Source organism: Lampris incognitus, chromosome 16 (assembly GCF_029633865.1).
Source record: "Lampris incognitus isolate fLamInc1 chromosome 16, fLamInc1.hap2, whole genome shotgun sequence".
NCBI lineage: Eukaryota > Metazoa > Chordata > Actinopteri > Lampriformes > Lampridae > Lampris > Lampris incognitus.
Window position 1 is genome coordinate 33,272,352 of NC_079226.1, and position 22,070 is coordinate 33,294,421.

General features: G+C 44.3%; 1 protein-coding gene across 1 annotated transcript in view; it reads left to right on the forward strand.

Moving 5' to 3' along the window:
* Window positions 1-22,070, forward strand: part of syne2b (spectrin repeat containing, nuclear envelope 2b) — a 268,255-nt gene that overhangs the window by 130,179 nt on the left and 116,006 nt on the right. Inside the window, exons 78-84 of the mRNA XM_056295430.1 lie at window positions 1,481-1,594; window positions 2,347-2,499; window positions 3,210-3,225; window positions 4,115-4,290; window positions 11,227-11,325; window positions 13,436-14,002; window positions 15,565-15,774. Coding sequence (XP_056151405.1) covers window positions 1,481-1,594; window positions 2,347-2,499; window positions 3,210-3,225; window positions 4,115-4,290; window positions 11,227-11,325; window positions 13,436-14,002; window positions 15,565-15,774 — 1,335 coding nt within the window. The remainder of the gene's footprint in view (window positions 1-1,480; window positions 1,595-2,346; window positions 2,500-3,209; window positions 3,226-4,114; window positions 4,291-11,226; window positions 11,326-13,435; window positions 14,003-15,564; window positions 15,775-22,070) is intronic.

The window sequence follows — 22,070 nt, forward strand, 5'->3', positions numbered from 1 at the left end:
GTGGGTATGTGTCCTGGTCGCTGCATTAATGCCTCCTCTGGTTGATGAGGGCACCTGTGCGGGGGGGAGGGGGAACTGGGGGGAATAGTGTGATCCTCTCGCGCGCTACGTCCCCCTGGTGAAACTCCTCACTGTCAGGTGAAAAGAAGCGGCTGGCGACTCCACATGTGTTGGAGGAGGCATGTGGTAGTCTGCAGCCCTCCCCGGATCGGCAGGGGGTGGTGGAGCAGTGACTAGGATGGCTTGGAAGAGTGGGATAATTGGCCAAGTACAATTGGGGAGAAAAAGGGGGGGGGGTAAAAAAAATTAAGAAATATGCCCTGAAAAGTTTACTATTATTTTGGTTTGATTGGAGGTGTTTTAAGGTTTTCACCCAAGAGCAAACCCCCCCCCCCCCAAAAAAAGACATGCATGTGAGGGTCAATACTCCTGTCTGTGCCCCTGACCAAGGCAATGGAAAGAAGAACTGGAGTTGGTCCCCGGGAGCTGCAGCTGCCCACTGCTCCTATACAATAGGATGGGTTAAATGCAGGGAACAAATTCATTGTAAGAATACAATGTCACATAAAGTGGATTTCTTTCTTCTTCTTTTCTTTCTCTCTTTCCTGCACTTTCTATGAACACAGCAGAAGCCCTTAGTTAGATGTGATCACGGCTCAGTTAGCCTGGGCAATCAGTTCGTTCTTTTAGGTTGAATGAGGTTAATTGAAATATTGAAATCCCCATCACCATGTTGTTTTCCATGCATAATGACGCACATTGACTATTTTATGTTGGAAGACGACGATACGCGTGCATATATTTAATTGATTAAATGGTTTAGGACAGTAGTATTAGTTAAATTATTCACGAAATAGGCCAATATAACATACACAAAAGTGGCATGTGTGATTTTGGATCATACTGTACAATGCCATACTTTATATTTATGCTGTACTATGCTTAGTGCACATTTACCTAAAGCCCAGAAACTACCACACAACTCCTGCGTCTGTGCTAAGACGTGTTTGACCAGGCGGAGAGGCAGGCGTAATATTTGTTTATTTATTATTAAAATTTGGTGTTATTTGACACAAAACTACCACTGCACCACCTGATTTTGACCGACTCACCCTCTACTGCATCCCCACACCCATTTCAGTACAAGTGATGTCATGCAAGCCTGGAAATTGGCAAACGCGCCCAGGCAAGAGAAAAACCACCTTGTGCCCAATGAAATGGTTACTGTGTCTGCGTTAGCACTACCGCCATGGCGCCTTGCACCGTCCAGAAGCTAGAGCCCAACATGTTATTTCTGACTTGCCTTTTTGATTGCTTAGTTTCTCTTCTTTGTCTAAATCTGTCAGTTTTTTGTTAGTATCCTTCTTAGTTTCTGGATGCTTCTCTCTCTTTGCAATCTACATCTTCTCATTTCCATCCCCTCCGTTGATTGTTCTGCTAACTTGAAGTGGTGGAAGTTATCAATGGTATTCCATTTCAGGAGGTGGAGGCCATTGAAAGTGAAGTTAGGATTATGGAGAAGAACATGGCTGAGCTCAAGACTTTATTATCGTCTCCAGAGGCCCTCCCCAGCCCGAGAGAGGAGAGTCTGAAGGTACAAGGAGACCATGATGGTCAACAGATACATACAGAATCAGTCAAACTCAATATTTCTATTCACTTTTGAGTGATGGTTTTCCTTGTATGAGAAAAGCTCTGACCATAACATTTTGTAAAGGTGATATCAGCTTCACCAAGGTATCTGTTAGCTCAAACATACTGTCTTAATTGAAATGCAGTTTTTTCTAGCATTTTAAAAGGTCAAAATGAGACTGAGGATTGCTTCGATTTCCAGAAAAACGTGTTTTAATTTCAGTGAATAGAGGCTGTATAATCTTCAGAGGGAACAAGAAGGACTTGTGAGCTTTCAAAATGAATGTTTTATGATTTCTCCATTCAAAATGGAAGAAAATTCCGCAGGTTGACTTTGAGTCAGATGTATCCTCTTAGTCTCTCATAGCCAGACCTACCTCCACACTTTGTTTTATCGCTGTGCCAGTGCTGGAGAAAAGTCTGGCTGAACCCATTATCATTCTGTCTTGAAATGCATGCTCAATAATCCAGCTAAGAAAATCAAAGAAGGTTGAATCAGTTCATCTGGATACAACGTTTATTGACAGATACGTCTCATCACTCAACTAAGTGACATCTTCAGACTGAAGAGGTCACTTAGATGAGTGATGAAACTTATTCAGAATTCCGACTGAAATAGTCAGCCAGTGGCAGGCTTATACCCATGACCCTCTTCCTGTGAGTCAGATTAGCTTCCTCTTTATTCTGGTTAACTCTGTTTCTTTATGTACACAGGTGATAGAGCAGAAAATCCAGTCAATGAGGAAGACTGTAGCAGAGATCCAGAAGTGTAAACCAGGCCTCCGTTTACCAAAAAATGCTGAGGAGACCCTCACTGTCTTCAGCATAGTGGACCAGCTCCAAACCCTCCTGCTGGAACTGGAAAAGGTTAGTTAATCCATCTTTTTGTGTTGCTAACTTGCCATCATACTACTAGCTTCCTACCTGCTATTGTACATGCTGTACAGAGGACTGCCATTACTCTCCAAATCTCCCTTCCCTACTTATACATAGATGTATATGATTTTATAATGTCATGTGTTGTATATGACCAACTGATCAAGTTGAAGTTCTTGTGTAAGTTTACTTGGTAAATTGGTAGATTAAACAATCAGTCATTCAACCAGTCAGTCAGTAGAGCAATATATGGATTGCTGAAATGATGAATCAGTCAATGGATAAGTCAGTCAGTCAGTCAGTCAGTCAGTCAGTCAGCCAATCAATCAATCAACCAACCAACCAACCAACCAATCAATCAATTCTAATTCAACACAAACAACAATAATGACATTGACAAGTCTTTTTTATTCTTAACTGATCTACATGGTTTAACAATAAATTACGCAAAACAAGTTATTTCTTTGAGTGGTCTCAATTACTAAGCGTCTATGGAGATGAAGCGTGGTTAATGCTATTTTTGCTGAAATGACTAACCAGCTAGCCTTACTCAGTTGATGTCCTCTCCTATTCCAGAAAGTTCCTGCTCTGTTCTTACAACAGCCTTCGACCCCAACTGTAGGCAAGGCCTCCTCATCCAAAACAACTGCTCAACCAGCATCCCATCAGATGACCTCCCCGTCCACCCTTAAACTGTCCAGCTCAGAGGGTTCCCAGGTAAGATCAGTGCGCTGTCCAAACCATGGCTATCACCTGGTGGTCAGTAGGCCAATGTACTATACTGTATTTAGAACTACTATTGAAGATAAAGTAAATATACCTACAATATTTTGGTATAGTGAAAATTATATTGAACAATTTCTGTTTTTCAGTGACTCAAATGTCAGATTCATTTTTGGGGTTTACTTTTCACTTGGGAAAGTGAAATTATGTGCATTCTCCCTTTTTTGAGATGAAAGCATCTTATCAAGTGGTTAGCTATTTGTTTTGCGGTCACATCACTCTTATAACATCTTCTTCCCTTTTAGTTGATTAACTGACTTTCTTATACAGAATGACTGGGGAAATTACGTAAGATCAGATAAGATGACGTAAGATATATGATAAGGTAGAAAAAATAAAATTAATTTTGTAGGGTAACTTTTGTAGGTTTTCTAGGGTATAGTGTAAGCAAAAGCAGAAAATGTAATAACACAACTATAGCGGCAATCTTTACATAGTATATCACAGAAAGTTGAATCAGTTCCTCTGGACTGATTGAGAGAAACGTTTCATCACTCATCTCATGCCCCTTTTCCACTACATGGTACCAGCTCAACTCAACTTGACCCGTTTCATTTTGGCTGGCAACTCCATATGTATCGGAGGAGGCATGTGGTAGTCTGCAGCCCTCCCCGGATCGGCAGAGTGCTGGAGTAGTGACCAGGATAGCTCGGAAGAGTGGGGTAATTGGCCAATTACAACTGGGGAGAAAAAGGGAAGAAAAAAAATGTTAAAAGTCATCAAAAAAATAACGGTAGTGTAAAAACATGGTGAGAGAGGGATTGACTGCCAACAGGATGTTAGAAATAAGAACAGAAATAACACCGAGGATGGACGGTAACAGATGTAACGTCTTTATCCGCGGTCTCCACCGTCTCACAGCAGAGCAGCAGGGAGAAGGGCCGCGTCCAAATTGTCCATTTTGAGGAGGATGTGTTGAGGAAGTCTGGAGGTACACTGAGGACCGTGGAAGAGTCCACTCCTGGACAGAGAGTCTCCTGGTCAACAGACAGGACCCAGGTAAGCAATCCTGGAAGCCAACTGTCTGTCCCCTCTTGTTCAGTCTCTTGTATGTCAAACTGACAAATAAAGAGATGAACACCAACTCTGAACATTGTGAAAGTTGGAGCTGATTTAGAAGGTATTGAGGAATAGTAGACATCAACCACAATAAAAAGAAATCCACAGGACATTGAATAAACCGGGCTTCAGGGATGCTTTTAGAGGATGCCCACAGGGGTTCCCAGCAAGCTTAGGGCTAGTTAACTTTCGCTGTTATAACATTAGCTAGAATTTACACATCTGGAGAATTACAAAAAAGAGCTAGTCTGCTCAGAGGGTTGAATGCCACCAAATTTACCAACAGCACAGAGGCAACAAAAGACTTCCCACATTGGTGAGAAAGTGCAAAAACTTAATCAAATGGGCTCTGTGATCTATTGTAAAGACCCTGATGTGTAAAAAGGACAGCGATAGCAGAATACAGTTGACTGTGTCTTTGTCAGAAAATGTTAAGAGTCGTTATATGGAAGAAAAGTTTATTAACATTGAAATAAGTTGCAGGCACATCAACAAGCAGCGAAATGAACCACACACTGACTGAACCTGGCTAGATGTTGGTGTCTTTGCATCCATTGGCTCAGAGGACATTTGATTTCTCTTATCCATCCATTATCTGAACTGTTTATCCTGCTCTCGGACTAAAGCGTTTACCTGATCCTGAGAACTCTTGGCCACCTCTTTCAATATAATATATTTTAGTATGTAAAGAATTTTCATTAGAAAATAACCAGGTCAAAACATGGAGTATGTGTTTCAGAATTTTGCAACAACATCGCCTAACATTTGCATTTTGAATGCACCCATTGGTTGGGTGCATTCAAAAGTAATGCTCTCTCCACCGCTTTTGTTGCGATCTTGCCTGAAGAACGAGGCCTGATGTCTGATGTGTCTAACATTGATCTTGCAGTTTTAACACTATAGCTGTCCCCCGCTTACTCTTATTCCCCCTCACATGGCACCTGTCTCACACATGACCTGTCCTCCCTCTCTTCTGCATCATCTGTGACTGACCATGTTCATATTGAGCATCATGCAGACAGATGCAGAGACAAACATAGTGTAGACTAGAGGGTCCGCGGTGGTGTAGCGGTCTAAGCATCGGCTTTGTGTCGATGCAGTTGCCCACTGGGGACCGGGGTTCGCGCCCTGGTCTCGTCACATCCGACTATGGCCGGACTCGACGAAGCAGCAATAATTGGCAACGTTGTCTTCGGGAGGGGGGCAGAGTCGGCTTGTGTTTGTCACATGAATGCATCTCTGTGTGTGTCGGAAAAAGCAGTGGTTCGGCCTGGATTCGCCTTGTCACGAAAGTGGCGAGGCGTCTCCTTCCACACAGCCGGCCGGAGAGATGCAGTAGGCGAATGCATGCAGTACGAGGGTGGGTGTCTGAACTAAAAAAATAGGGATTGATTGGCCACTAAATTGGGAGAAAAAAAGGAAAAATCAGAAATAAATGTATTAAAAAAAAACATAGTGTAGACTAGAACGTCCGGGTGGTGTGGCAGTCTATTCCGTTGCCTACCAACACAGAAATCGCTGGTTCGAATCCCCATGTTACCTCCAGCTTGGTCAGGTGTCCCTACAGACATAATTGGCCACATCTGTGGGTGGGAAGCTGGATGTGGGTATGTGTCCTGGTCGCTGCACTAGCACCTCGTCTGGGTGGTCAGGGTGCCTGTTCAGGGGGGAGGGGGAACTAGGGGGAATAGTGTGATCCTCCCACGTGCTACGTCTCCTTGGCGAAACTCCCCACTGTCAGGTGAAAAGAAGCAGCTGGTGACTCCACATGTATCGGAGGAGACATGTGGTAGTCTGCAGCCTTCCCCGGATCGGCAGAGGGGATGAGGCAGCGACCAGGACAGTTCGGGAGAGTGGGGTAATTGGCTGGGTACAATTGGGGAGAAAAGGGGGGAAAAGAAAAAAAAAACAGTGTAGACTCATGCAACGCTAAAATCCATGCACTGCATATTCTATACTTGTAGGTTGCATTTCAAAATGTAGCCTTCTTGTTTGTAGCTGTTGTTGGTGATTCTTATAGAAAATGTGACAATGCATTATCGTATTAATATTTTTGTACCACTGTTCCTCTCTCTCTCTCTCTCTTTTTTTTTTTTTTGGTTATTTAGAGACTGGCCACACTCTTGCGTAAGAGCGTGGGGTTGCCTTATGTACAGTGGACATGGGGAATAGGAAGTGGTTAAATTACACGATTTTGAGTTGGGGGAGTAGGAATGTGTGGGACTGATTCAGATATTGAATCAACAGACAAAATCCTAGTTTATAAAAACAGGATGTACGGAGATATCTAGATTATCTACTTTATCAATTCAAATCCAATATTTTATTCTTTTTTTATCACTGATTTTTTGGTCTTATCATTTTGGTGTTTAGTGTTTGTTTGGTGGCATGAGTTGGATACCCAGAATATCTGATGGAAATGTGAGAGTTTTAATACCATCATGTAATTTTGATTAATTAAGTCATAAAGGTAGCTGACATTATAATATTCAAAGTTTATAGTAATTTTGTTACATATAGAAATTTGACAAACTTTGTGTACTGCATATACATAAATACTAACACGTGCATTTACTCTATGGAGATGATTTTGAACTTGGGTGGGTATGCTGGGCAGTACTTTTGATTATAGTAATACTAATAATTCTTTATAAATCCTGTTTCCTTTTTTAAAACATTACATGCCACAAGATGAAGAGGTTCAGTCCATGCAGACGTGTGTGCATTGGACCATGATAAGTTGGACAGACATGGGATAGAGAATGAGTACATCCTGCAGCCTCAGAGCTCCAGTCTGTCCTGTACTGACTGTACAGCATGAGCAAGTTTCCAATCAGTCAGGGAAGGAGGACACAAACTACATTGCTGTTGTTCAGTGTTCTTGAACGCACCCACATGCATGCATACCCAGTCTCAGTATGTGTGTGTGTGTGTGTGTGTGTGTGTGTGTGTGTGTGTATATATATATATATATATATATATATATATATATATATATATATATATATATATATATATTTATGACTCTTTATTTTCAGAAATATTGTTGAATATGTGACTTTTTTTTGGACTATGTCTGATGCAGAACATTCTGTCAAAAGCATTGGGACAGTGAGCTCAAGTCTGTATTTGTTGCTGTGCACTCAGCTGGTTTTTGTATTTTGAAGGCACAAAGAAAACAAACATACTACAGGCCTCTCTGGCAGTACGTTTACCTGCCTGCTGTCTTATTGCTCGCTGAGGGTTTTCCAGTCACTAAAGAGCGTGCAGAGTCACTTGTCCACTCTTAGGTATGTGGTCTGTATCAACTATAGACATACACACAGACACTACCTGTCGACCCTTCTGATGGAAGATGAAGCCTTCATTGGATGCAAATTCTTTAATCCAACAGAAAAATCAAGCACGTCCTAATGGATGATCCCTACAGAATCTGATTCCACTCCTAAACAGAGGTGGAAAACTCCACTTCAGAAAGTAGAAGTACTAACCATGTATTTGCTCTACCCATACACTAAACTAGCTGATTCTAATTAGCACAACACTTCAGCCAGGTAGGAGAACTAATTAGTGAAATCAGCTGGTTTAGTCCATGGGTGGAGCAAATACATGGTTAGTACTGCTACTTTCTGAAGCCGGGTTTTCCACCTCTGCTCCTAAAACACACAAAGTCGGGGTGTCCAGATGGCGTGGCGATCTATTCCGTTGCCTACCAACATAGAGATCGCCAGTTCAAATCCCCGTGTTACCTCCGGCTCGGTCAGGTGTCCACACAGACACAATTGGCTGTGTCTGCGGGTGGGAAGTTGGATGTGGGTATGTGTCCTGGTCGCTGCACTAGCACCTCCCCTGGTCGGTCAGGGGCCTGTTCGGGGGGGGTGAATTGGGGGGAATAACGTGATCCTCCCATGCGGCACATCCCCCTGGTGAAACTTCTTACTGTCAGGTGAAGAGGGCGGCTGGCGACTCCACATGTGTTGGAGGAGACATGTGGTAGTCTGCAGCCCTCCCCAGATCAGCAGAGGGGGTGGAGCAGCCACCGGCATGGCTCGAAAGAGTGGGGTAACTGGCTAGGTACAATTGGGAGAAACGGGGTGAAATCCAATTAAAAAAAAGGGGGGGGGCTAAGACCTAAACAACCTGAAACCCTGAAGTAAAACCCATTGCAATATGTACATGGACAAGTACAAACCATAGTCACTATCATGCCACAATAGGGAGACAAAGTAGCCTGTTGGTCAGATGGCCAGGAGTGTGTGTGTGTTTGTGTGTGTGTGTGTGTGTGTGTGTGTGTGTGTGTGTGTGTGTGTGTGTGTGTGTGTGTGTGTGTGTGTGTGTGTGTGTTTGCGGACCCTCTGCTTTTCCGGCAAATATCGTAGATGTGCCCTTGTACCCCAACCCAATAGAGCTTGTGTAGCTGTATAATAGCCAACAATACAGGACTGTGGTTGTACAAGGCATCTCCAAGGCATGAATGTGTGTTACTATGTGAATGTGAAGCAGTGCATTGCTAAGTGCAACTGTCAGAAGCTGCCAGCGACCAAGTGACAACAGCAGCAAATGACCGCCTTTACCTCACTGTGCCAAGAGCACTTTTGACCGCTGCTCTGTGACTCTGCACATGCATGTCTCCATGACAACAGCAGGATTGTATCGGTGTGCTCCACACCGAAGAAGAAAAAGAGGAAGAGGGTTGGGAGAAGGGGATGGAGGAGGAAGGAGGAAGAGGTATACTTTGGTGGCTCTGGGATACTTTCCTAGGCGTAGCACCCGAGGTAAAAAAAAAAAAAAACCTAAAACCAAAAAACGAGGTTTTGCTGTGAAAACACCCAGCACGCCTGTTCTGCACTCACGACCTCCTGGGGATATCACTTTCCTCCGGCTCATCTCATTTCACCTGGTGGCATCACTTTTCCCGTGGGAGTAGAATAAAACACACTGTGTGAATTAATATGTTCAGCGGGTCTGGATCAAGTAGCACTTGTAAATACATTTGGTTATTGGGTCGGACCTACTCAGGTGTCAGTCGGTTGAGGTTTCCCACATAGTACATATAGGACACAGAATGTGGAACAATCTTTTGAAAATATTTGGGCTCATTTTAGAGTCCTTTGACCCTTTAGAAAAAATGCCCAAAACATGCTTATAGTACCTGTTCTGAAGTGGTAAACCCCACCGATCTGGTGCTTGAAGCTGGTGAAAACAAATGCCCCCTGAATTGTTTTGTACCCATGACTCAACCGTAGTCCGATCTTCATATATTTCACTGCTTCTCTCCTGGCACCGAGGCCTCCTCCCCCCATCACCAGCTCACCTTATCTTCTCAGACTCTGTCATCTTCCTCCTCCTCTGCATCCCTCTCTCTTTTCGATCCTTCGAAATGTACTTATTAAAACTATTTTCTTCTCCTGAACCATGCCGCCGATTTCTAATAATCTGTTTTCCCACCTCCCATCCATTTCTCTGCACATCTGTCTGGGTTTTCCTTCTTCCTCTAGATGACAATATGGAGCAATGTCTAACAAGTCTGCAATAAATAAATAAATACATGTGTGCATGTATGTATGTATGTATGTATGTATGTATGTATGTATGTATGTATGTATATATATATATATATATATATATGCAAACAATTTGCACATTCATAATAAGTTACTGGTAGTTAATATCCGTATAAAGTAATTTCTCTCAATTTTTCACTATTAACACAATCGTGTTGATATAATCTTTATTCTAACGACTGTAATGGCTGTTTTGTTGCTTGGCGGCAGGGCGCTGCGCTTCCTGCCACAGGAAAGACTGAAGCTGCCACAAAACACAGCCGGGCCACCGGCAAACAAACCCAACTTGACAGACAGGTAAACTAATTATCCTACCATAAACAAAAAAAAAAATATCTGGTTTTATGAAGTTAGGATCCACCTGTTATTTGTCCTGTTACTGTTTGCCATCCAAATCAAATTATGCTGTGAACCATTGTTTCTCATCAGTCTCCTGTAATGTAGGAATCTAAGCATGTTCTTGTGTTGCACTCATTGTAGTCCTTCCATATAACAAGGTCAGCTGAACACCTAACATGTGCCTGCAAATCTAGCTAGCTCTTCTGAGTAGTGTAACAGTCTATTCTGTTGCCTACCAACATGGGGATCACCGGTTCGAATCTCCATGTTACCTCCGGCTTGGTCGAGTGTCCCTACAGACACAATTGGCCGTGTCTGCGAGTGGGAAGCCTGGTGTGGGTATGTGTCCTGGTCACTGCATTAGCGCCTCCTCCGGTCGGTTCGGGCACCTGGTCGGGGGGGGGGGGACTGGGGGGATTAGCGTGATCCTCCCACACGCTACATCCCCGTGGTGAAACTCCTCACTGTCAGGTGAAGAGAAGTGGCTGGCGACTCCACATGTATCGGAGGAGGCATGTGGTAGTCTGCAGCCCTCCCCGGATCAGCAAAGGGGGTGGAGCAGTGACCGGGATGGCTCGGAAGAGTGGGATAATTGGCCAAATTCATTTTTTTGGGGGGGGGGTAGCTGATAGCTAGCTCTTGCCCGGGTCCATTTTCCTGTAATTGAAAGTTTACCCAAACCGAATCAAAACCAATGTTCCTGGATTGCTTTTTACTTAAAATTGAGTGAATTTATTTGTTTTGACAATGTAATGGATTGACCTGTTGCTCTAAGAAAGCCGTAAGTAACTTTTGATAACTCAGCAGCACACATATGAATAGATATACTTAACATTTCATAACTTCACATTAAAACCGAGTGTACCAGTGAGTCATTTTTTCAGGGGTTTGTCTAACCCTACAGAGTAGAAGACTACAGAGTTGGTTAAGGTGACATGTGATTTACGTTATAACCCTGATGGTGTTTCTTCAGGACGTAGAGGGCCTTTCTGCTGCCTCAGGAATGAGCACGCCCGAAGACCCCTCCAAACACCAGAGCACAGTCACGACACAGTGCCTGCCTGACAGCATGGTAAACACACCCTCGTCCGTAAGCCTCTCCAAACTGGACCCCGAGTCCCAGCAGCGATGTGTAGTCTCCTAGATCTAGAACTTCTAGAGCCCCACTAGAAACTTAATAGACCCCCCCCCCTCTCAGTTTGCAATTAGAACCAGGCCGAAAGCCACAAACACCTTTTCAGGCCTGTTTCATCTGTCCACCTTACAGTGCATTTACATGGTGCGGAGACTTGTAATCACATGAGCATCGAGTAGGACCCCTGCAGCTACTCTGTTTACGTTGTCTATTTAGATTCCAGTAGGTCTACCTGGGATGTTTTCTGGAAAAGGATAGGTGATTCGACTATTGGACTAATGAAGTTAGTCTGCAGGTGGTATAAAGTGTGTTGCAAACCTGCTTTTGGTAGGTTTAGCTAGTTGTTTACATGAAGGACTACTGAGCTCACCAGCTCTCTGTGAGTGTGTCTGCATATTTGCAGATGACACAGCTCTGTTGTGCATGTAGTGCACGGCTCTTAGCACATTATCTGCAGCTTAGTCAGATGGTGTGCGACAGATTAAGGCTAACCATAAACCAAACCAATAATTTTCCCCGAATAAGTAAAGATTCTAATAGTTTCCAGCATGTGGGTTGAATGTTTTTAATAAACGGTGTGTTTTTGTGTAGACCTTACTGTCAGAGGTTTGACGAGAATTTCTGAAAGACGTTTGACTCCTTTTTAATTCACTCAAAATGTACTAATAGTCACTTTTGTGAAATGTCTTTTTTTTTAAATAATGTGTCATGGATTTGACTAAACACTCTTTAAGATCTGAACCACATAAAGTAATATATTAAACTTCTGATCAGCGACTGAGCCGAGGATATCGAAGCTTTATTTAGCAAGGCAGCAATTTTATGTGTTAGTAGAAAAGCCACCTGTTTGCTTAGTCACGATATTTATCTGCTTTTTGTATTTTCACGAGGTCAGCAAAATTATTTCCCTCAATTTTCAGACTGGGCTGTTTACATAACTGATTAATAATTGATTAACTGAATATTTATTCTGCATTACTGTCCCTGCCTGGCAGCAGGACGGACTGGAGACGGATTCCCCGTCACCTTGAATCACAATGAAAAGTCACTGTCTCGAGACGACCTGTAGACTGTGGGGACGTTTCTCTGCTATGATTTCTTATGGCCATGGAAATGCACTGCTTTAACATTAATAGAGATCAAGACAGTGCTGTTTACAAGTGAAAACCTTCTCAACACCATTTTGTTTGTTTGTTTGTTTACTTTTACCCACTGCAAAAGGACTGTAGTGAGTCCTTGATTGGTCTAAAATTGTATGACCACTTTTGGCCATTCAAAGACCATTACGGTATAATTTCAGTTAATGTGTGGCTGTTTAGTCTAAAAATTAAGAAATAGGGGGCGTCCGGGTAGCGTAACGGTCTATTCCGTTGCCTACCAACATGGGGATCGGTGGTTCGAATCCCTGTGTTACCTCCAGCTTGGTCCCTACAGACACAATTGGCCGCGTCTGCAGGTGGGAAGCTGGATGTGGGTATGTGTCCTGGTCGCTGCACTAGTGCCTCCTCTGGTCGGTCGGGGCACCTGTTCGAGGGGGAACTGGGGGGAATAGCGTGATCCTCCAATGCGCTACGTCCCCCTGGCGAAACTCCTCACTATCAGGTGAAAAGAAGTGGCCAGCGACTCCACATGTATCAGAGGAGGCATGTGGTAGTCTGCAGCCCTCCCTGGATCAGCAGAGGGGGTGGGGCAGTGATCGGGATGGCTCGGAAGAGTGGGGTAATTGGCCGGATACAATTGGAGAGAAAGGGGGGGGGTTTAAAAAAGAAAGAAATAGGCCCTGAAAAGTATACTATTATTTTGGTTTGGTTGGAGGGGTTTTAAGGTTTTCACCCAAGAGCAGCACTGGTTAGACTTCTTACATTTTACTGCATGTACTGTACTTGTAGACTGTTCACATTTTTTCTTCTTGCTATTTTGTGGACATTTTCCAGCTCCCCTTTGCGCAGCAGAACATGAAAAAAAAACATTCAAAAACAAATAAATCCACAACAATGATCTACTCCCTCGTCTCTTTCTTTTTTCTTTTTTTTTTTTCCTGTGTCAGGAGCTCATGATGGGACAGAGGGTGCTTGCATGGAAGGGGGATGACAGCGGCTCAGAGGAGCTGAAGACACACACGGCAGACACACACTCGCAGTGCACACCTTCTCAACACACACACACCACAGGCTCATACACATCTGGCGAGCTCACACGAGGGGAATCGGTTGTTGTGAAAGATGTCCAGACCTCTGTTGTTGCTGATGCAAACGGTGGTGTCGGGTCAGTGGAGACATCTGACCGCCTGGTTCCCCTGGATTATCCATCTTCCGGAAAGGCTCTGTTAGCACCAGAGAAGAAGCCCACAGACCCACGTTTTCCACCCAGCTCAGAGAAAACGCAGGCTGGGCTGCATTTGACACAGACTCAACCTGTAGAGTCAGTAGCTGCTGCACCCACCGAATCAACCATACACATGCATACACCCTGTTGGCTCAAAAGCACAGCCCAGCCTGTGCCAGCAGGAGTCCTCACCTCACAACCACCCACCACCACATACAGCACCCGTCAGAGCACAGTCGGACCCCTGCATCGGGACGGCGCGGAGGGCTTGCATCCTGCTGCAGCCCTGGTAAGCACACTTTCAGCTCCGGTACCCGCACGATACACTCCTGAATCCGTCAACCTCACAGCACAGACCTCCTCCCTCCTCCTAACCCTCTCTAACCGTGCAAGGGTGGACTCAGAGATGGGACTTGGTTCACAGAAATGTTGCACAAAAATACTCACAGATAGACAGTGTTGACCACCCTACTGTTTGTTCACAACATAACAGTCTAGTGTTTTGGTTTACCGGACGACTAATTCAACATTTTATCCCATCATGCCACAGTGGGTTTTAACAGATTAAGCCTGGTGAATGGTTTGATGGTGCCAGATACATTGACCGTTTTGAATTTCCCTTCCACTCAACCACATTACATGTGTAATGGGCTTACTCACACCCGAGCCTGGCAGATTGGCGTGATGGTTTCAGTAATCCTTTTTGAGTGAATAATCATAACACCCAAACAGCGTTTGTTGACTCGTGGTGTTGACTTCCTCGTGAAAGCTGCGTCAGCTTACTGACAGTCTCCATGCTTAGTAACGCAGAGTACTCAGACCTGCGAGAAAATAGATAGATGGTTACTGTACAGTCGGTTTGGCACATTTGAGTGCCAAGGGATAAATATAAGTTGTGCAGAGTGAAAAAAGGGATCTCATTACATTGCATTGAGTCAGTCCATTTCAAATGAGGGGGGAACAGCATTTGAATAGAGGGATGATAAGAAGCAAGAAAATAAAAGAGTGGGGAATTCTTCACAGAGATAAATGACTAAAACCTGACAAACTGCTGGTGCCCTTATGAACCGAAGAGGAAACTAGGAAGGAATGGTCTACTTACTGCTTATTCAACTGACAGACACTGTAACACAGCCCTATGTGTTAACGCTGGCTCCACCCCTGTGGCTCAAAGCACACCTCTCTCTCTCCCTCAGACACACACTCTTGCTCTCTCTCTCTCTCTCTCTCTCTCTCTCTCTCTCTCTCTCTCTCTCTCTCGCTCTCTCACACACACTCTCGCTCTCACCCTCATGCTTGCTCTCTCTCTCTCTCACACACACATACTCTCTCTCTCTTTCTCTCTCTCTCTCTGATGATAATGTCCCTGTCACTGGAGCCTAGCCCCACTCCAGGAAGTAGTTTCTGCCACAGGTGGGTGGAGCTGTATGGGAAGAAAAAGAAAGATCAAGCAGAGAGAGAGAGAGAGAGAGAGAGAGAGAGAGAGAGAGAGAGAGAGAGAGAGAAGAGAAACACTTAACAAAAGTGAGGGAAACTGAGAAAGGGAGGGAAGGAGCTTATGAGGGAGAAAAAGAGGGAGACGGTGAAATAGATGAGAAGTGTGGGAGGTGACACCTTGAGAGGTAGGTATCTAGAGGTAGGTATCTATACTGTAATTATATGGGTCAACTCTACAGACTGTACAGCTAGTGTCAACTTCTACCACCACTGTCTGTGACCCTGGGAGTGGGTGGTATGTACAGCAGACAGCTGATAGCTGTGTGTGTGTGTGTGTGTGTGTGTGTGTGTGTGTGTGTGTGTGTGTGTGTGTGTGTGTGTGTGTGTGTGTGTGTGTGTGTGTGTCTGTCCCAGGCCCTGGTGGAACCGAAGGCAGCAGGGTCTGAGTCTGGGCCCTGTCCCAGGGAGTGCTTGCTTCATGTCTGCCTGCAGCAGGCCAACCAGCTGGAGCTTTGGCTGCACACAGCCCAGAGAAGCGCGGGAGCTCCACCGAGCTCGGCCGGCTCATACTCAGATCCCGTCAGCATGCAGCACAGTGTAGAGCAGCAACTCCTCACCTGCCAGGTAAGCACACAGACAAAGCATTTGTATTGCTGCTGTTAGATGGACACTCAACATCTGCCATATGTTTGGATAGATTAGTATAGATTGCGGCAGGCGGTAAGTCCTCTATCAATGACTGTGTTTTTACCCTGCAGCAGATATTTATCTTATATTTATCAAGGGTGTATTGTTTTGGACTCTAGTCAAACACGAATGTCATGTGACATGGAGGCGGCAAAATGGTTTCAAATCAGAACATCTAGTCTTAGAAAATGTCAGCATACTTCTCCTAAAGCCACATGTAGGCAATCCCCTGAGAATCGTAACAATATGAGGTCATTGGTCACATGACAATATGATAATTTCAAGTTGCACAGTGTAGATTTAGATAAATATGACTTATCGGGGAATCATCTTGAAATGGTTACTCGTCGCTTCCTTATTTCAAGTCTCACTATATCTCAGGTCGAATCTAACTTTAAATTTAAAAAAAAAAGGCAAAAGATTTAAATGTTCCCTACCAAACTACATGATGTAGCTGGTGTTACAGTCAAGAGACAGATTGACCCGGGACCAGGACTCCTTACACAAACTGGGAAGAGATACTGGGAGAAGTCGAGACAAATTTGTATGCAAGGAGCTTTGAATAAACAGGTTTGTCACATTATTCAAATTATGTTCAAAAAATACTGATGGATAAAAGAGGGAACATTGTGTTTATGCGTGTGTGTGTGCGTGTGGTGTGTTAGTCTCCCAATCCTTTGCAGCCCAGAGGGCAGAGCATGGCACCAATACCAGTAAGGTGGATGGTTCCATTCCCCTTGTATCTCAATGGGCCAAGCATGCCCATTATACTGCTAGGGTCGGGGCCTCCACTTTCACAAGGGCCTCTTATTCTAAACATGTATACACACCAATGCCACTGTAACATGTTCTTCATAAAAATGACTGCTAAATGACAATCATCTTGAATGGTGTGTGATTTGTGCTGTATAGCTACATAAAGGGACATTTCTATTTTAAGAATCAGTGTGGGACTCCTGTCTGGTCTTAAGCAGCAGAAGCAGCATCAGCTCCATAGATCACTACACAAGTGATCGGTCCTGAGTAGGAAACAGGTCAGAACCACAGCAAACAGATGTAATAGGAAACAATACACCTGTGAGCCCGGGTTAATAATGTACTGCATGTTGGTGGCATTCCAGGCTGAATCCTTTCAGTAAACAGATGGGGAAACTTTCCCTTTTGTTTTTGGCTTGTGCCTTTTATTGTTCCTTCTCTTTCCTTGTTGAGACTTTATTGGTTCTTGGGCTCAGGGCTTGAGGAAGCACCCTTGTTACTCAGAGACCGTCTATGTGCAGGGGTTCTAGAGGACTCTAGATGGTCAGTGTGAGTGAAGAACTCTGCTCTGTGTGCCCTGCAGCTGCTGCTGCGGACTTATTTAGGCAATAAAGGACCACAGCCGTGCAGGACAGAAAGATGATGGTGTGTGAATGACTCTGCTGAAACAGAGTGCTCGGTCAAACTTCTATGGAGTCATACAAGTTAAGAAAACGTCACGTTTTCTTGTAGCTACAGATGGTTGGTGTTAAGATTGACTCTGTCTCAGTTCCTATTTCAGGATTCTGTTGTGATCCATGAGGTCATTTGACCGATTTGTGCTCCAATCATGCTTGGTAAACTGTTTAAAATATCCTTACGAAAATTAAAAGCATGCTATGTTTGTCTGAGATAGTCTATGTAAACATGCTGCTGTCGCTTTAGGGAACAGACGACTTTAGAGCAAGCGAGCAAGGTTGAGCAGACACTAAAGGCCTGCCAATATGCAGATGCTAGTATTTGCATTTCAGCGGTGCAGACAGCTGCAGAAGTGGTGGCCAACTCGGAAAACACTGGTGATGTTGGAAACAAATAACCTACGGTGTTTTCAGATTAGCAGTGCTCATCTAGTATCAACTTGTACCTCTCCAATCACACGCAGCAAAACTGAGTTTGCAGGACTCACTGGAGTACTGCACGCACAGTGTCCTATCAGCTTGGATATAGACAGGTCCGATCCAAGGTTTGCAATCCAGGGTTTGAACTATTCTGATCTTTTTTATACTTAGAAAGAAATTAGATCCTCTTATAAGGGGATATTTTAGTCACAACACAGTACAGTGCTGTCAAACTGTTATTTGAGATAAAGAATACGAACTTCAGTAGGTTTGAGCTTTGAAATCTTTAAGGAAATAAGAGAAACACTAAATCAAATATTCCAATGTAACATACTCAAAAGGTCCAGTTCTCATCTGTTGGTGCCCGACAACGTACTCACTGACTTACATGTATGGCAAATAAAAGAGTGTGCCAGCTCCACACCGGCATATACATGGACTACCATTCAAAGCACCTTAAAGGACAACAAAACGCTATTCTCTAACACGGAAAATTGAATCTGTTCATCTGGACACGTTTCATCACTCATCTAAGTGACATCATCTTCAGTCTCACCTGGCTGCAGGTATCCCCACCCTTATAAACAATACAGTCGCATCACGACCGAAGCCAGCGATCGTTTTCGTATGCAAATTGCAATGGCCATTTGTACTATTCACAGAGAATTTGGGAATAGTTTCAATCACAGCATTGTAAGATGGTGACAGATGTACACTCAGCCCCCCCCCCCAACTCGGTTCAGGGATGACCTAAGAGTATATCTATCACCATTTTACGATGCTGTGATTGCATCTGTTCCTCAATCCTGTGAATGGTACACATGACCATTGTAACTCTAATTAATGGTCACAACAGTTTGCATATGAAACTGATCATTGGTTTGGTCATGACGCAGCTGTATTGTTTATAAGGGTGGGGGGTGGGGATACCTGCAGTCAGTTGAGACTGAAGAGGTCGCTTAGATGAGTGATGAAACGTTTCTCTCAATAAACGTGTCCAGATGAACTGATTCAACTTTCTGTGATTTCCTCACCTGGATTATTGAGCATGCATAAAGACATTGTTCTCTAACAGTCTTCACAATGTCCGTGATTGAAAATTACTCTTTCCTAAAACCAGCTATTGAAGACTCCAATTAGCAATGCAGGCCATCATCCAGAAAGTCTGGAACTCATTCATAGACATCAACTGTTAATCTAATATTTATTTATTTTGTTTTTACAAAGCTTGGCTCTGTATGTGTTTCAGCTCTAAATAAGAAATGCAGCCTCTTTCATAGATGATACCTTAATTTCTCTCCCAGACATGTTTTTTTTTTTTTTGGAATTTTCCCCTTTTTTCTCCCCAATTGTACTTGGCCAGTAACCCCACTCTTCCGGGCCATCCCCGTAGCCACTCTTCCCCCTCTGCTGATCTGAGGAGGGCTGCAGACTACCACATGCCTCCTCCCATACATGTGGAGTCGTCAGTCGCTTCTTTTCACCTGACAGTGAGGAGTTTCACCAGGGGGACGTAGTGCATGGGAACCCTTATTTGTTGGTACAGAGTTTATATATTTGGGAATACGCACAGCATCCGCTTTGAACTGAGAACATCCATCCATCCATTATCCAAACCGCTTATCCTGCTCTCAGGGTCACGGGGATCCTGGAGCCTATCCCAGCAGTCATTGGGCGGCAGGCGGGCTAGACATCCTGGACAGGCCGCCAGACCATCAGTATTTATTTTTTCAGTATTAATTGCACCACTCGTTTTGAAGACGTCATCAGTATGTCCTCAGTCTACATGGGATGACCCAGTTGGTACCTGTCCAGGGAGTCGTTCATTGCTGGCTGTGTCACATGATCTCGCCATTAGAGTTTCAAAGTTTAAACCCGGCCCGGTGGCACGCACACTGGATTTGATGCAAGGTTGTTTTTTTTTGGGGGGGGGGACTGCCTCTGATAGGATCTTGCCTCCTTTTCAAATTTGCTTTAGCATGACTTTACTTTCTTAAGGACCCTCTGTCTAGAAAACACCTTCTTTATGACCTGGATCTAATCTGGTCCCTAACCTCAAATATTTAATTGAATAATTTCTCTGTTTTGTTTGTTTTGTTTTTTTTACAATTGATCAGATTAAAAGTATTGTAACGTGTATGGACAAGTAGAAACGTTGGTCCTTGATTAACGGGTCGGACCCTTTAGTCGACTGGTTAATGTTGTCGCTTGCGGAGTGGGAGATATGGGTTCGCGTCCCGGCTGTGGCGGTTCCTGGGCTGCCTCCTGAATTCGCTACATTGGTGTCAGAAGTGGGATGGCGAGACCGTGAGATCATTGGAAGCGCGTGCGCCCAGAGAGTGAGGGTGTGATAAGCTGAAGCGCGTCCCGAAGGAGGGGGGTAGTGTAACGTGCATGGATAAGTAGACACTTGGTCCTTGACTAACGGGTCGGACCCTTCCACTTCTGACACCAATGTAGCGAATTTGGGGGGCAACCACAGGAACTGCCGCGGCTGGGACACGAACCCGTATCGCCCGCACCGTGGGAGACATCGCTGATCGCTCGACTAAAGGGCCAGACCCGTAGGCCAGCGGCCAACGTGTCTACTTATACATGCAAGTTACACAACCCCCCCCCCCCTCCTTCGGGAAGCGTGTCAGCTCCCTCACGCCTCTGGGCGCACGCGCTTCCTATGACCTCACGGTCTCCCCATCCCGAGCTGCTCCCTGAATTCGCTACAGTATATTAAGTTACAAATGAGTGTCACAGTGGGCTTAACAGACAGCTGGGACAACGAAAGAAAACACAAGGAAAAGGCAAATATAATAACACTCGTCAGGTTATTTTGCCGGGGATTAAGTCGCGAACGTTTTGAGTGTAGCCGCGAATTTAGTCTTTAACGTGAGCCTGTCGTTAACGCGTGCGAATGACCGATAGTCTTCGTAACATAGCCTGTCAAAATAAATACAGGTACTAAACTAACGCCGTGTGCGCGCGCGCGCTGCGCGTGTGTGGGAGGGTCTGGTGGTCAGCGCCTAGTCACGTGACACAATTTAAAGCGGGAAGAGACGGGTCGAGGAGAAATTGAAGAGCGTGCAGGAGAAAAACCAAATCAACCTTTTTGGATTTTTCCAAAAGACAAGGAAGGGTAAGAATTTAGCACTCGTGGTAACTTTTCAGTAATGGTTGAAACTGCCCGTTGATTCATGATATTGTAACCTACTAATAAGACACGTTAGCCCCTAGCTAACGGGTCTGACCCTTCAGCCGAGCGGTTAGTAATCCCGCACCGGGCAAGAAAATAACCGGTTACAATGTGAATTGGATTCGGCACCTACAGTCACGGTGGAGAGAAATTCTCTTCATCGTGACTGTAGGTGCCGTTTAGCTAGCGGGCCGTACTCGTCTGATCCCGCGGCACACTTTTAACATCCTTTAGCAGGGCTTTTCTGACAAATAAATCAAGTTTCCATAAACCGAACTGAAACGGTAACGACTCACTGTAGGCACAAACATGTTAACCATCATTTCGATTTAAATCTAAATGAACTTCAAGTACAACTATAATAAGGTGCCAGAGTGCATGAAAAAAGCATCAAAATAGAGCTTGTTTATAAAAAACTTTTCTAGGGAAGATCCCCCTGGAGCCCCCTACAGAAGTCCGGACTAAGCCCCGAATGTCCGCAAATCCAGTGGACCCCCCCCCCCCCCGTGTGTGTGTGTGTGTGTGTGTGTGAGAGAGAGAGAGAGAGAGAGAGAGAGAGAAAGAAAGAAAAAAATGAGGTAGAGATTGTGTGTCAAGTGAGAGACAGACAAAGAGTGTGGCTCCATGCCTCGGGTAAAACCTCATGACAGTACAGAAACCTGTCACACTCTCAAAAATCTGCACACTGTTAGCCGCTAAACTTTTTTTTGCCGCCATGTAAACTGAAAAGCATATTGTTCTGGGATCGATTTTCAGTCATTGCTGTATTTGCTAACTGCAAAACATGCATGGGAATTTGCCTGGTTGGTGTACGGAAATGTGAGGATTTAAATACAAATGTGGTCCATACACAAACAGTGCGAAGGGTCATCTTAAGGCATACAACAGACTATTTGCATGGCTAGACTCATATCTACTCATATATTTTCGGAATGTGTGTTAGTGTGTGTGTGTGTGTGTGTTAGTTAGTGTAGATAGCGGGACCGAAAACTAAAGCATTTATGATCCTAATTCTTTTTGGAGGTGGTAGGTATTGTCTCAGAGAGTAAGGGAAAAATCCCAGAAAATTAAAAGTATGCATAATTATGCATAAATATGCAAAATATGCATTTTTCTAAAAATGGCTAAAAAACACTTTTCTCGGCATTTCAGATGATTCTGAGCATCTTTGATTTTTTCACCTATATAAAACT